The 12,596-nt window shown below is 54.8% G+C and overlaps 1 protein-coding gene across 6 annotated transcripts in view; it reads left to right on the top strand.

Moving 5' to 3' along the window:
- Positions 1–12,596, top strand: part of CCDC88C (coiled-coil and HOOK domain protein 88C) — a 121,589-nt gene that overhangs the window by 87,137 nt on the left and 21,856 nt on the right. For 5 of the 6 annotated variants that reach the window (XM_077910378.1, XM_077910377.1, XM_077910375.1 and 2 more), the window contains 7 exons: positions 630–771; positions 1,555–1,746; positions 3,131–3,292; positions 4,358–4,635; positions 7,561–7,704; positions 9,933–10,119; positions 11,959–12,104. In XM_077910378.1, the coding sequence (XP_077766504.1) occupies positions 630–771; positions 1,555–1,746; positions 3,131–3,292; positions 4,358–4,635; positions 7,561–7,704; positions 9,933–10,119; positions 11,959–12,104 (1,251 nt within the window). The remainder of the gene's footprint in view (positions 1–629; positions 772–1,554; positions 1,747–3,130; positions 3,293–4,357; positions 4,636–7,560; positions 7,705–9,932; positions 10,120–11,958; positions 12,105–12,596) is intronic. The other variant, XM_077910376.1, reaches the window with a different exon arrangement.

The raw sequence follows: 12,596 nt of genomic DNA, 5'->3' as shown, positions 1-12,596 counted from the left end.
TGCTTGATGCCGCACACCCGGTGGGTTGTGACAATGGCTGTGATGACCTGTATCTGCTTATGGCACCATCTGTACAGGCTGGGTTCTGTGCCACACAAACCCTCTGAGCTCTGCCCGCTTCTTCCTTCCTCTCACCCCCACCCCAGCCCTTTAGGTCTTAAAGTTGATCTTTTGCCTGCAGTTCTTTCCAAAATGATCTCATTTCTCAAGGAAATCTAATACCGTGGACTTCCACTGGACTTGTAACTGACAAGATCCACACGACTCCCTGAAAGGCCACACCGACCTGACCGCTTACCTAGCTGGCACTGAGATCTCGGGCCAATTGCTTAACCTTTCTGTGAGACTCAGTTTCCCCACCTGTAAAATGGCCGTGAGCATCCCTCCCTGAGGCTCTGCCTGTAAAACTGCAGCCGTGAGGTTACTTTGCAGGGTGTGTCTACACGAGAAGCACCGGAAAGGGCTCTGGGCGATGGGCTGCGGCCCCTATCGCTCTTCTGGGCCAAATGCTGCAGGATTACAAGGGGAAAACAGCTTAATGGAGGAGACGTGTGTTGGCAGCTGGGAGGTGGGGAGCTCGTTGGCAGAAGAGACAGGTAAGCACTGTTGTGTATTTGTTATTTTTTCAGGAAATTCAGTATTTTGGAGGGTAGAAATGAGTCTGCATTAAAAACAACGTTAGCCATGAAAGAAGAAAAGATTGTGTTCTTAGAAGCCCAGATGGAAGAGAAAGCCAGCCTGAACCACCAGCTCCAGAGTGAACTGCAGGTGGTAAGGTCGGGCCCCTATAGCTGCAAGCTGCGAGTCCCAGCAGTGGGGTTCCCTCTTGCCTGGGGAGCAGCCTGGAAGCCCATTCCTGGAGCAGATGTGCTGATCCACAGGGCTCTGGGGTGGGGTGGGGTGCGGGGTGGAGAGGCGGTGCTGGCGTCAGAACCCTATGAGCGAGGGTGGATGGAATCTGAGTGAACCAGAGGCCCCGGGGTAGAGGAGGCCACATCAGAGCAGCGCTGAGTCTGTTAGGATCTGGGACCCTCATGAGAATGAGAACCCATGTGAAAGTGTGAGCAGCAGGACCAAGCAGAGTCCTAGGGCCTCGTGGGCTCGGGTGGGACAGGCATGGGCCCCCATAAGGATGTCCCCTGCAGGCACCTGCGGGCATCTGCGGTGGGGCCTTGGTGCAGTTCCTGGCTGTGGGATTGAATGAGAGATCTGAGCAAGGCAGCTCCAGAGCTAGATGGGCCTTTGTGACGTCCCCTGGTCCGTGGTCCCCAGGCTCACCTCCATGTTGTGGATTGGGCAGCTGAGGCTCAGAGGTGTGAGGACTTGCTAGGGTTGTGAGGCTGAAGCTCGGGCTGAGGCAGATTTCTGGAAAGAGGGGCAGCACGGGATGAGTTGTGCATGTTCCTTGTAGAGCAAAGGCCAGGTGTGTGGCTCACCTAGTGCCGGGGAGCCGTGGGGTGCACGGAGGATAGGGCTGCCCACTGGCCGTGAACACAGCACGCTGGGCTGGCCTCTCCCTGCCCCAAGTGTGCTGTCCTGCTCCCACACCCGCAGCTGAAGACTGAGTGTGAGCTGCTGAGGCAGAACCAGGAGGAAGGGAAGCACGTACACAATTCCTTCAAACACCCTGTGGAGACTCCGGTCACCGCCGCTCACCAGGGCAGGGAGCCCTGGGGGCCCAGCCACAAAGAAGCCACCATGGAGCTGCTCCGCGTGAAGGACCGGGCCATCGAGCTGGAGCGGAATGTGAGTGGGCTGCCCCGCTGCGGTCGCTGAGAGAGAGAGAGAATGAGAGGGCGAGTGCGCCCTGTTGATGGTCCCATTCATGGGCTTTTTACTGTGAAGGACGCAGGACGTCAGAATCTGTTCAAATTGATCCAGATCTAGTAGAATACTTTTCTTTTTTTAAGCTTTTATTTGAGAGAAGGGCGGGGAGACAGCGCAAGAGAGCACAAGTAGGCGGAGAGGGAGAGAGGGTGAGGGAGAAGCAGGCTCCTCACTGAGCAGGGAGCCTGACCCGGGGATCCATCCCAGGACCCTGGGATCCTGACCCGAGCCCAAGGCAGACGCTGAACCAGTGGAGCCCCCAGGTGCTCCTTCTCTAGTTGAATACTTCTTGAGTTGTCCTGGCAAGGTCCTACGAGCTGCTTTTCGTTTGCAATCCCGTTAGCCTTCCCAGAGGGTAGAGGTGTGCTCCCCGGTCCCCACGGCCAGTCCCTGTCTGCCCACCTGTTGGACATGGTCTATAGCTCGTACACCAGTCCTCTGGTTCCACAGTGCTGTGTACTCTGTGGTCCACCACCTGATTTTGTGTAAATGAAGTTTTATTGGACCAGAGGTACCCCTTTATTTGCATACTGTGTGCGGCTGGCTTCCGATGCGGTGGTGGTGGCAGAGGTACATGGTGGGAGTGGTGACCACCTGCCTGGCAAACCCAAAACCCTGTCTGCCCCTTTACAGAGGAAGTTCACCAGCACACGTCTAGTCTCCTCGATACTGTTGGGCTCTGGCTACAACCTCGTGGAACACATGGTCATGGTTTTCACCATCTGACAGATGAGAAAGTGGAGATTTGACCCCACATCCCATGCTAGCGAGGGGCAGCCCCTGGGCTACACCCCACGTGTCCTGGCCCCTGGCCGAGTTGGTGGCATATTTCACACGATCTCTCCCAGTCTCATGTGACATGAGACTACCTGCTGTCACTACCTTGTAGGATGAGGTGGTCATGGGCTTGGACTCCCTGTGCCGTGGGAGAAGCCTCACAGAAAGGCACCCTCGGGGTGTTGGGCAGAAGCAAGCATCAAAGAGAGAAGAGATGCCTCGGCGTTAACCCCAACTTGCCTGGGCATTGCGCCCAGATGCTCCAGGTTGGAAGCAGCGTCCCCATCACGTACATGCATTTCTGTCTGGAAAGCACACAACAGAAAAAACTAGTTCTCTTCTCCTGCCCCACCCAGTTGTGTCTTTTCCAAGAGGGGAACCATGTTACTTCTCTTGCCCTGTGGACTCTGGCTTCAGTTCCTAAGGCGTCAAACTCCTGAGGGTTCTGGATACGCCCCGGGCCTGGGGCCAGGTAGCTTTGGCCAGGCAGGTGTGCGAGGGGCCCTCATGCTTCCGCTTCCCCTAGAACGCGGCACTGCAGGCTGAGAAGCAGCTGCTCAAGGAACAGCTCCAGCATTTGGAGACCCAGAACGTGGCCTTCAGCACTCAGATCCTGACGCTGCAGAAGCAGAGCGCCTTCCTGCAGGAGCACAATACCACGCTGCAGACCCAGACGGCCAAGCTGCAGGTGCGTCTCCCAGGGACCAGCACCTGATGCTGGCTCTTCGTCGTGACGCCGGGCGTGCAGTAATATGTGGTTTCATAAACACGGAAGCCCTGCCTCGGGTCTTTGAAGGTAGTGCAGGTTTATAGCCATTTGCATGACTGAGCATGCGTGCAGCTGCAGGGCTGGCCACTTGGCATCTCTGCTTTGACTTGCAGGATTCTCTGTTTCGCAGAGTCCATTGAGATTTTACTGGGGATGCCTTGGAAGGAGATCCAAGGCTCAAGTGAGTTGAGCTCCACAGAGTTAAGCAGGTTTCTTTACCGTAACACCTGGCTGAGCCTTTTTTTTAAACTGATGTGAATTTTTCATCTCCACGAGGGGAGTCGGGTGCCATGTGGCTGCCAGGCTGTTGAGAACTTCTAGCAAAACTCGTATTCTGTGCCACCTGTTTGGACATGTCGGTTTTTATTTGTGGTTGACACAGATGGTGGGGAAATAAATTAATCCATCATTAGTGCTGTTGGTGAGACAAGTGTTTGAGGATCTGCAGCATGGGTCAGGACAATAAATAGGAAACTGTTTGGCAAAGAGGTCGGGATATGTTCTATTAAAACAGCAGAATAGGATATTGGGTCAGGGTTTTGGTGGTGGCGGTGGTTGTGTCTTGTCTGGTTTGGGGATAGGTCATCCTGGTGCCAGACTGAGTTAGGCAGTGCTCCCTGTTGAATCTTCTGGCAATTCTGAGTGTCGTTGGGTGGCAGTTGTATAAACATCAGTTAGGTGAGGTTGGCTGGTGGCAGCTTTCAGGCCTCCTAGGTGGTTCTGGATTTTCTACTTATCCCAGAAAACAGATGTTTTAAAAGTGGTCAAAGAGGGCGCCCAAGGGCACTGGACCAGAGCCCCCGGTGATGGTGTCGTGCCAGTCTGGCCTCAGAGCAGTTCCTCAAGTCCAGAGAGATCTGTCCCAGCATTGGGAATGTTGCGACTGCCTCCGGTTGTGGTGTGGTCACCATGAGTGGGGATACGGGGCCTGTGGCCCCCTAGGGTCGTGCCCGTGGCAAGGCCGCACCTCCTCCCTCTTGGCAGGTGGAAAACTCCACTCTGAGCTCCCAGAGCGCTGCGCTCACAGCACAGTACACGCTGCTCCAGAACCAGCAGACGGCCAAGGAGAGTGAGCACGAGAACCTGCAGAGGCAGCAGGAGCAGCTGACGGCTGCCTACGAGGCCCTGCTGCAGGACCACGAGCACCTGGCTGCGCTGCACGAGCGCCAGTCCACGGAGTACGAGGCCCTTATCCGCCAGCACAGCTGCCTGAAGACGCTACATCGCAACCTGGAGCTGGAGCACAGAGAGCTCCGCGACAGGTGTGTGCTGGGGACTGAGAGGCAAGGCGGGTCCTCAAGTGGAGAAGGGGGTGCCACGGCTGGGCCCAGCTCAGGGAAGCCTGGCCTTGGGGGTCCTTGCTTCCCTAAGATCCCCCCCGCTGGCCCCTCCTCTCTAGACCAGGCACATGGAGGTTGTCCACCCCACCTGCAGTTGACAGTGACACACCTGCGTGGGCTTCCTGGGCCCTCTTTCCCCATGCGGGTGTGGGATGCCTGCTTCCCAGCCTTCAGTTAGGGCAGCTTTTGAACATACAGGAGACACACAGAAGGGTGTAGTGGAAGCCCCATGTCTGGTTCAGCCATGCTATCTCTGTACCTGCCTGCCTTTCTTTTTTTATTAAAAATTTTTTTTTAAAGATTTTATTTATTCATAAGAGACACAGAGAAAGAGGCAGAGGGAGAAGCCGGCTCCACGCAGGGAGCCCGATGTAGGACTCAGTCCTGGGACTCAGGGATCACAACCTCAGCCAAAGGGAGATGCTCAACCACTGAGCCACCCAGGAGTCCTTCCTTTCTTTTTTTAATTCATCTGCATGGAAATGGACAGGTCCTAAGTTTGTGCTCTCAACCAACCAGGCTCCTGGGCATCGTGTGAGTTGGGTCAGCTCGTGTCACCTGAGCTCCCGCCCTGGCAGGCTCCCGATTGCCACGGGCCCCTAATTGCCCCTGTGGCAGGACCTGGAGTCTGGTGGGAGGGGCGCTGTGCCTCTGATCCTGACCCGGGGCAGCCCTGTCCCTACAGAGCGGCTCTCAAGTACACGGTGCAGATGCCGCATCCGAGGGGGTGATAACCCCACGTCCTGTGCTTGTCGGGTTCCCTGCTTCTGGCATCCCCTCGACTCGTCTTGATCACTGGGCCAGCAGAGCCTTGTAAGGGCATCTGATGATGCTGAGGGCACAGAGGTAGAGTCGTTCATTTATTCGCTCACCCAGGACTTCCTTTTTGCCTCTGTCTGGGCTCCTTGACCTGCTTTATCCACCCGGATCTCTTCCTTCCAGCGCTGCGGAGGCCCAAAACCAGCATCCTCTGCCTTGGGGTATCCGTCTCTACCTCCCCGCCCCCACCCCCCTCCCCACCAGAGCCCATCCTAGGTTCACGCGACACGGAGTCAGCGTGTCCTGTGTGCGTGCTGCTGTGTCTGCACATGGTAGGGGTGCTCCTGGTTCCCTAGTGAGGTGTAGCAAAAAGCATTCACTGAGCCCTGAAACGGGCTCCATGCCCCCCACTCAGCGGGCACCTCTGGGTCCTATCGTTAACGCCCTGTTACAGGTCATGAAAGCATCTCTGGGTATTCTCAGCATCTGTATAGACCTTCCAGGGAAGGTTTCTGCAGGTGGGATTGGGATGAGCCTTGGGGGTGGGGGGTCACTCTTTGCCTGGTTCCTCATCAGCACAGCAGGCCGAACTACTGTAGTACTGGAGTTTTCACTGCCTGGGCAGGCGGCTGGATGGCCAGGGGCCCCTTTGGTCCATCTGCAGCAGGGCTGTAGGTTTGGGAGTATAGGTGCCTGAAACACAGGGGTGATGGCTCCGTATTCCTTTCATTTGTCACCTAAATGGGATGCTCGTTTCTCAAGGTGTGCCCACCTTGTCGCCAGGACTGACTGGTGAGCAAGAGGCACTGGGTCTGTTCTGCAGTTGGGTGGGTAGTGACTCATCCTGGATCAGTGGGCTTTTCTAAGATGTTACAGTAGGGAAGCAGGATTTGGGGAACCCTAAGCATTTGCCCATGAGCTCTAATTTGTCAAACCTGGGTGACTTGTTGCCACCAGAGAAGCCAGACAGGGCGTCCCCCTCCAGCTTTACACTTGTCCACACTGGGGCCACCTTTGTCCTGTGGCAAAAAAAAAAAAAAAAACAAAAAAGGTTGCCCCAAAGTGTGTCAATGGACACCTGCCTGACCATGTTCCCGAGTTCGGCCCCCTGATAGGGCCTGGCTCTGGTCAGATGGCACGAGGGGCTGCAGGAGTGGAGGTCTGAGGGCAAGTGGGGCACTTGGGAACACCCTGCCCCTAAGTGTGAACAAGTCCAACAGGGAAGGAGATCTGAGAAGAGGGATTTCCCTGTGTGGGGACCATTGAAAGGCGATACCTGAGTTGCAGCCTTGGGCCCGAGGGAGCTCCTGCATCCCCTGTGAGAGGATGATTCCAGCAGGCAGGAGGACCCAGCCACGCATGGCATGTCAGGGGTCCATCCTCCTGTGTTCTGCTGCCCTCTAGAGCCAGCTGTGTGGTGACCACGGGGACAGGGCTGCAGGGGGAGGGGGAGAGACCAATGGGGCTGGGGGGCTGTGGTTGGGGGTGCGGAGAAGGGGGCGTGTGTACCTGCGACCTGGCCTCTGGCCACCACCAGGCAAACCCCTGTCCCTGCAGCAAGGGCAGAAGACCTGGTTCCCAGGGCCAGGAGGGTCAAGGGCTTACCCGGCCCCAGTGAAGAGGGATTAGCTGTTTTGTGCAGAGGAATTCAGCTGTTTATTTTGTGGTTTCTTTTAGATCCGTCTGTGCTTAGTGAACCACCTAGTGACGGATTTATACTTCCCGAGGCAAAGGGCTCTGGGTGCAGAAAACATAGTCTGTGCCCTCGGGTGGCCCAGGGAGGAAGGGCTGCTTTCATGGGAAGCAAAGGGACCTTGGAGACCCATCGGGTGGGAAGAAGAGGGCCACACCTTGGGCTCGGGGAGACCCCTGGCCCAGACAGCTCTCCCATCCACCATCCTCCCGTTTCCCCACTGTCCTGCTTCTTGCCCCACGTGTTCCCTGCCCCATCCCCCTCAGTTCTGCAGAGAGAAGCCATCAGAGGAACCCCATTTTGCACAGGAGGCTTCACAGTCTTCGGGGGGGTTTGTTACCTGGAGGAAAAGGAGGCCCCAGACAGGCTCCTAGCAGGTGTGTTCTCTCCAACAGGCACGATGAGGTGCTGAAACGTAAGGCGGAGCTAGACGAGCTGGAGAAGGTCTTGAACACTGAGCGGGAGGCTCTGCAGCAGGAGCAGAGGACGGGCGCCATGGCTGTGGGTGAGAACCAGCGACTGCGGGGCGAACTGGACAGGTGAGCACCAGGGATCTCACGCAACCTAGTGCGTGGCAGCTGCCAACCGGGATGTCCTGTAGACTGACCTGCCCCACCCAGAGGAGGTCAGCGGGGTCTCCTCAGTCGTGTGTTTTACAAACCCTGTCACGTTCACAGCTGTGTGGCACAAGTAAAGAGGGGACCCAAGCTGGTGGCGGGCACTTGGGAAGGACCCAAGTGACACCGAGGATGGTGCCTTGTATCTGGTGAGGGGCTTCCTCTGACGTAGGCCATGCAGCCATCTCAGGAAGGACATGCCGTCCACCCTCATCATTCACGCATTCCCTTTTTGTGACTTCACCTGCTTGCTGAGACTTGTCACCCCCGAATCCATGGTCCTGGTGCTTTCATGCATGTGCCCAGGGTGTCCTGATGCCTGACTCACACAAAGCACAAGTCTCCAGCTGAGGTCAGACAAGGACACTCATCCTTCTTACAGCTCTCGAACTGCGAATAAGCATGACACAGATTTTTGTGCTTTTTGGTGACTATTTTAACTTTTTTTTTTTTTTTTCAGATTTTATTTATTAGAGAGTGAGCACGAGCACCTGAGCAGGGAGAGAAGCAGACTCCCCACTGAGCAGGGAGCCCGACATGGGGCTCCATCCCAGAACCCCAGGATCATGACCTGAGGCCCCCCCACCAGGCGCCCTAACAATTTCACTATTTAAAATAGCCCCCATGTGGAACGCTGTAATGTGGTCTGGAGCTTCTGGTGTAATAACAGCTTTGTGGAGGAAGTACACGTTAGGGAAGCTCCATTCAGGCTGCAGCTATGGTGCTAGGGCCTTGAGCTCAGTACAAGAGATATCTTCAGACAGAAGCCCTGATGAAATAAGGAACATCTTGATGCCATTGACTAAAATGTAACCAGAGCTTGTAGGATCCTATACCCTGTGTTTTCTCAAGAGGCCGTGGTTGGTTCAGTATCCTCCAATCTGGGGATCACGGAGACTTTAGAGCCTCACAGCCTCGAATACAAGAATCCGTTGTACTACTACCATCCCACAACTTCTTTTTTTAAAAAAAAAAAACAGACAAGGCGATAGGCTTAAGGAGGAACTAATGTGTTCAAAGTCAGTGAGTCTAGTTAACGGCAGAGTCAGGATGTGAGTTGGGTCTGGTCTCCTCACAAAGGCACAACCATACAAAGCTGCCTCCTCTCTGCACCCTTGCACACCCTCGGGGGGCCTCCAGTGACCGGGGAGGCCAGACAGAGAAGACACAGCAGCTGAGGGTTGTTGGCCAGGAGGCAGGCCCAGAGCTTTCCAGGTCATTCTTTGATTTTACGCCTTTTTTCTTAAGGGAAACTGGACATGTGGATGTTGGCATGAGACCTTCACGTTTTTCAATGTTGGCACACTGACCCGCTGAAAAGAAGCGTGTGGGCCAAACAAGACACATCTGTGTCCATATGAAGTCTGTGAGCCTCCAGGAATTGGAGCTTCCAGATACAAATCTTCCCCTTAGAAGCCCCCATTGGATGACGGTTACAATGATCATTTTAGCGGATTTCCATAATACCCTGGTGTCTCGTACATTATTCAGCTCATGAGCTGAAATTAGAAAGGAGCTTGGAATTGGGAAGAAGAGCTGGACGTAGATCCAGCATTTTAGAGAAAAAAATGTTCTGACTCAGTGTTTTTTTGTTTGTTTTTTTGTTTTTGTTTTTGTTTTTTTTAAAGAAATAGCAGCTGAACTCTTTCTTCCAAATACATATGACCATACGCCAAAGCTTTGAAGTGTAAAAGAGAGCTTAACAGTGATGGTCTATTGGAGCAGGTGTCTGAGCCCACCCACTCTGTCTCCCCCAGCCCAATGTGGGGGCACCCATGGGCCTCATAGAACCCCAAAGAACACGGGGGCCTGGGTGGCTCTGGGGTTGAGTGTCTGCCTTCAGCTTCAGCTCAGGGCATCACCCTGGGGTCCTGGGATCGAGTTGCATCGGGCTCCCTGCAGGGAGCCTGCTTCTCTCTCTGCCTGTGTGTCTGCCTCTCTTTCTGGGTCTCCCATGAATAGATAAAATCTTAAAAAAAAAAAAAAACCCTGAAGAACACAGTTTGGAAACTGCTCATTCTGTTCAACTCTCTCATTTTACACATGAAAACACTGATGCGCAGAGAGGCTGCCGTCTTCTGCAAGGTTGCACAGTGGGGATGGAACCTGGCGTGCCCTTCAGCCCTTGACCTGTGGCCCTCTGCCCCCAGGGTCAATTTCCTGCACCACCAGCTGAAGGGAGAGTACGAGGAGCTGCATGCGCACACCAAGGAGCTGAAGACCTCTCTGAACAACTCACAGCTGGAACTGAACCGCTGGCAGGCACGGTTTGATGAGCTGAAGGAGCAGCACCAGAGCATGGATATCTCCCTGACCAAGCTGGACAATCACTGCGAGGTAAGGCCTCAGGACATGGACGAGTCCCCTGGGCCTGGGGGGTTGGAGGGGGTGCTTGTGGTGGGTGCTGGTGCTCGAAGACCACGTAGAGGGCAGTACAGGGGCCAAGAGGGGACAAGGCGTTTGAAAGGGCGGCAGAGGCCACGTGACTGGCAGGGATGTACCAGAAGACACCTTTCCATCTGCTGTTGCTTCCCGCAGGGTCGGGAGGTGCATGGGAATTTCCATCCTCTCGTCCGTGTCTGCGCTTGTCTTTCATCTTTGCGATTCAGTATCCATGAGAAATGGCGCACACGAGTGGCTGGTCTGGCTCTGGTCCCAGGGCAGCTCGGGTGGTGCTTACCCGTGAGTGCCCCCCGGTCTCCAGAGAGGCCGAGCTATTGGAAATTGCCTTTTTGTGAAGTATAACCATCTCAGATGAGATCACGAGTGGATCCCAGGACTGATGAGATCGAGTGGGGAAGAGCAGCATGGTGCCTCCCCACTCTATGATGTCCCAAGGATAGCAGCATCCCCCCGACTCAGCCCCTCTTGCCTCCTGTTTGTTCAGAAACCCTCTCAGAGGCCTTTTCCTTTGGACTCCTGGTGGTCCTGTGGGACATCACAGCAGAGGAATCCAAGGCTTGGGGAGCCCCCTGGGCTGGGACAGAGGGTGTCTGGAGGAGGTGGGGACTGCACACTGGGGCAGAGGAAGCCTCAGCCACCATAGGCTTTGGTGTCACAGTGAGGTGCTGTAGGATTTCCGAGGAGACCTCAGTCTGGAGCCTCGGCGCGTGGTGGGAACTCAGGCTGTCTGAAGCCTAGGCTTGGGGCCTTCCTGCTGCATCAGCCTGATGATGTCCTCAGGCCCTCGAGTCAGACCCAGCCTGCTGCCTGTGTGTCTACAGCAATGAGCTAAGACTGCCTTTTACAGTGTTCATGCTTGGGAAAAACCCAAAGAAGAATAGTTTGTGGCAAGTGGAAATGATTGGGAATTTAAATGTCCGTGTCCGTGAGCGCTTTATTGGGATGTAGCCGAGCCCCCGTGCCTGTGTGTCTTTTATGTGTCATCTTGGCTCCTCCCTGCTACAGAGCCCCCCCCCCCAATCCAGCCTGGGGAGCCCGAGATACATAGTGTCGGGCCCTTCACAGAAAAGCTGTGCCAACCCTGTTCAAGAACAGAGCTACCCAACAAATGTAACTCAGGCCATGTACACAAGTTGATGTTTTCTAATAACCACGTCAAAAAAGAAAAAACGGGGGCTTCATTTTAATCTATTTTATTTAGCTAGCCTATCTAGTTTTTTTTTTTTTTTTTTTCAATTTTCACTTATTTATGATAGAGAGAGAGAGAGAGGCAGAGACATAGGCAGAGGGATAAGCAGGCTCCATGCACCGGGATGCCCGATGTGGGATTCGATCCCGGGTCTCCAGGATCGCGCCCTGGGCCAAAGGCAGGCGCCAAACCGCTGCGCCACCCAGGGATCCCTAGCTAGCCTATCTAAAATACCGTTTTGACCTGTACCCCCCCCAAAAAAAAAAAAAAAAAAAAAACCTTACTGAGATAGTTCACGGTCTCTTCTTTGTTATCACGAAGTCTTCAGAATCTCTTGGATATTTTGGCACTTTTTATGTGCTTGGTGGCCACGCATTGCTGGCGGCTGCCTGAATGGACAGGGTAGGCGCAGAGGGAACTCGTCCCCTAACCCCGAGGCCATTGGCTCTCTGGGTCCTTGCAGGTGGTTTTCACCAGTGGAGGAGAGGTGCTCTGTGTGCGCGTGGCCCTTCCCCTGGTGGCTGGGTTCTTAGCAGGGGTATCTTGGGATCGCGTGGTGCTTGAAACATTGATTTGTGTTTTAGCTGCTGTCCCGTCTCAAGGGCAACTTGGAGGAAGAAAACCACCACCTGTTGAGCCAGATCCAGCTGCTGAGCCAGCAGAACCAGATGCTTCTAGAGCAGAATATGGAGAATAAGGAGCAGTACCATGAGGAGCAGAAGCAGTACATGTAAGGATGTGTGTGGGGGTGATGGCTGTAGACATAGGGGCCCCGTGCTGGGACCTGCGGCATTCTGGACAGAGGTTGGCCCCTGGGCCTGGTGGTGTCCCAAGGGCAAGGGGATAGACCATCTTACCAGCACATCCTTCTCTTGACTTCTGGAACAGTTCTGGGTTTGTGTGAGTGTGGTGGTTGGTCTTTGTTCGCTTTCCACCGGCAGTGCCCGCCAACAGGAGCTTTGGAATCTGATTTTGGGATTAAGCTTACTTTTAAAAATAGGACCGTGCCAATGAGAAGTATCTCGGAAGAATTCCAATGGAAGGCTGAGAACAGGTGCTATAACTGGTGTCTTGCTCTCGCCTCCATCTGTGTTCCCTTGGATCACGGGACAGTGGGTTACTGGCATGCTGTGGCTGACCTACCTCAGCTGGTGCTGATGAAGTACCGGCTCTGGTGTGGGCCCCATGAGGTGCACAGAACCCATTCCCTGGGAGCCAGGCA

Source organism: Canis aureus, chromosome 9 (genome assembly GCF_053574225.1).
Source record: "Canis aureus isolate CA01 chromosome 9, VMU_Caureus_v.1.0, whole genome shotgun sequence".
Classification (NCBI taxonomy): domain Eukaryota; kingdom Metazoa; phylum Chordata; class Mammalia; order Carnivora; family Canidae; genus Canis; species Canis aureus.
This window is presented reverse-complemented; position numbering and strand designations above follow the sequence as displayed.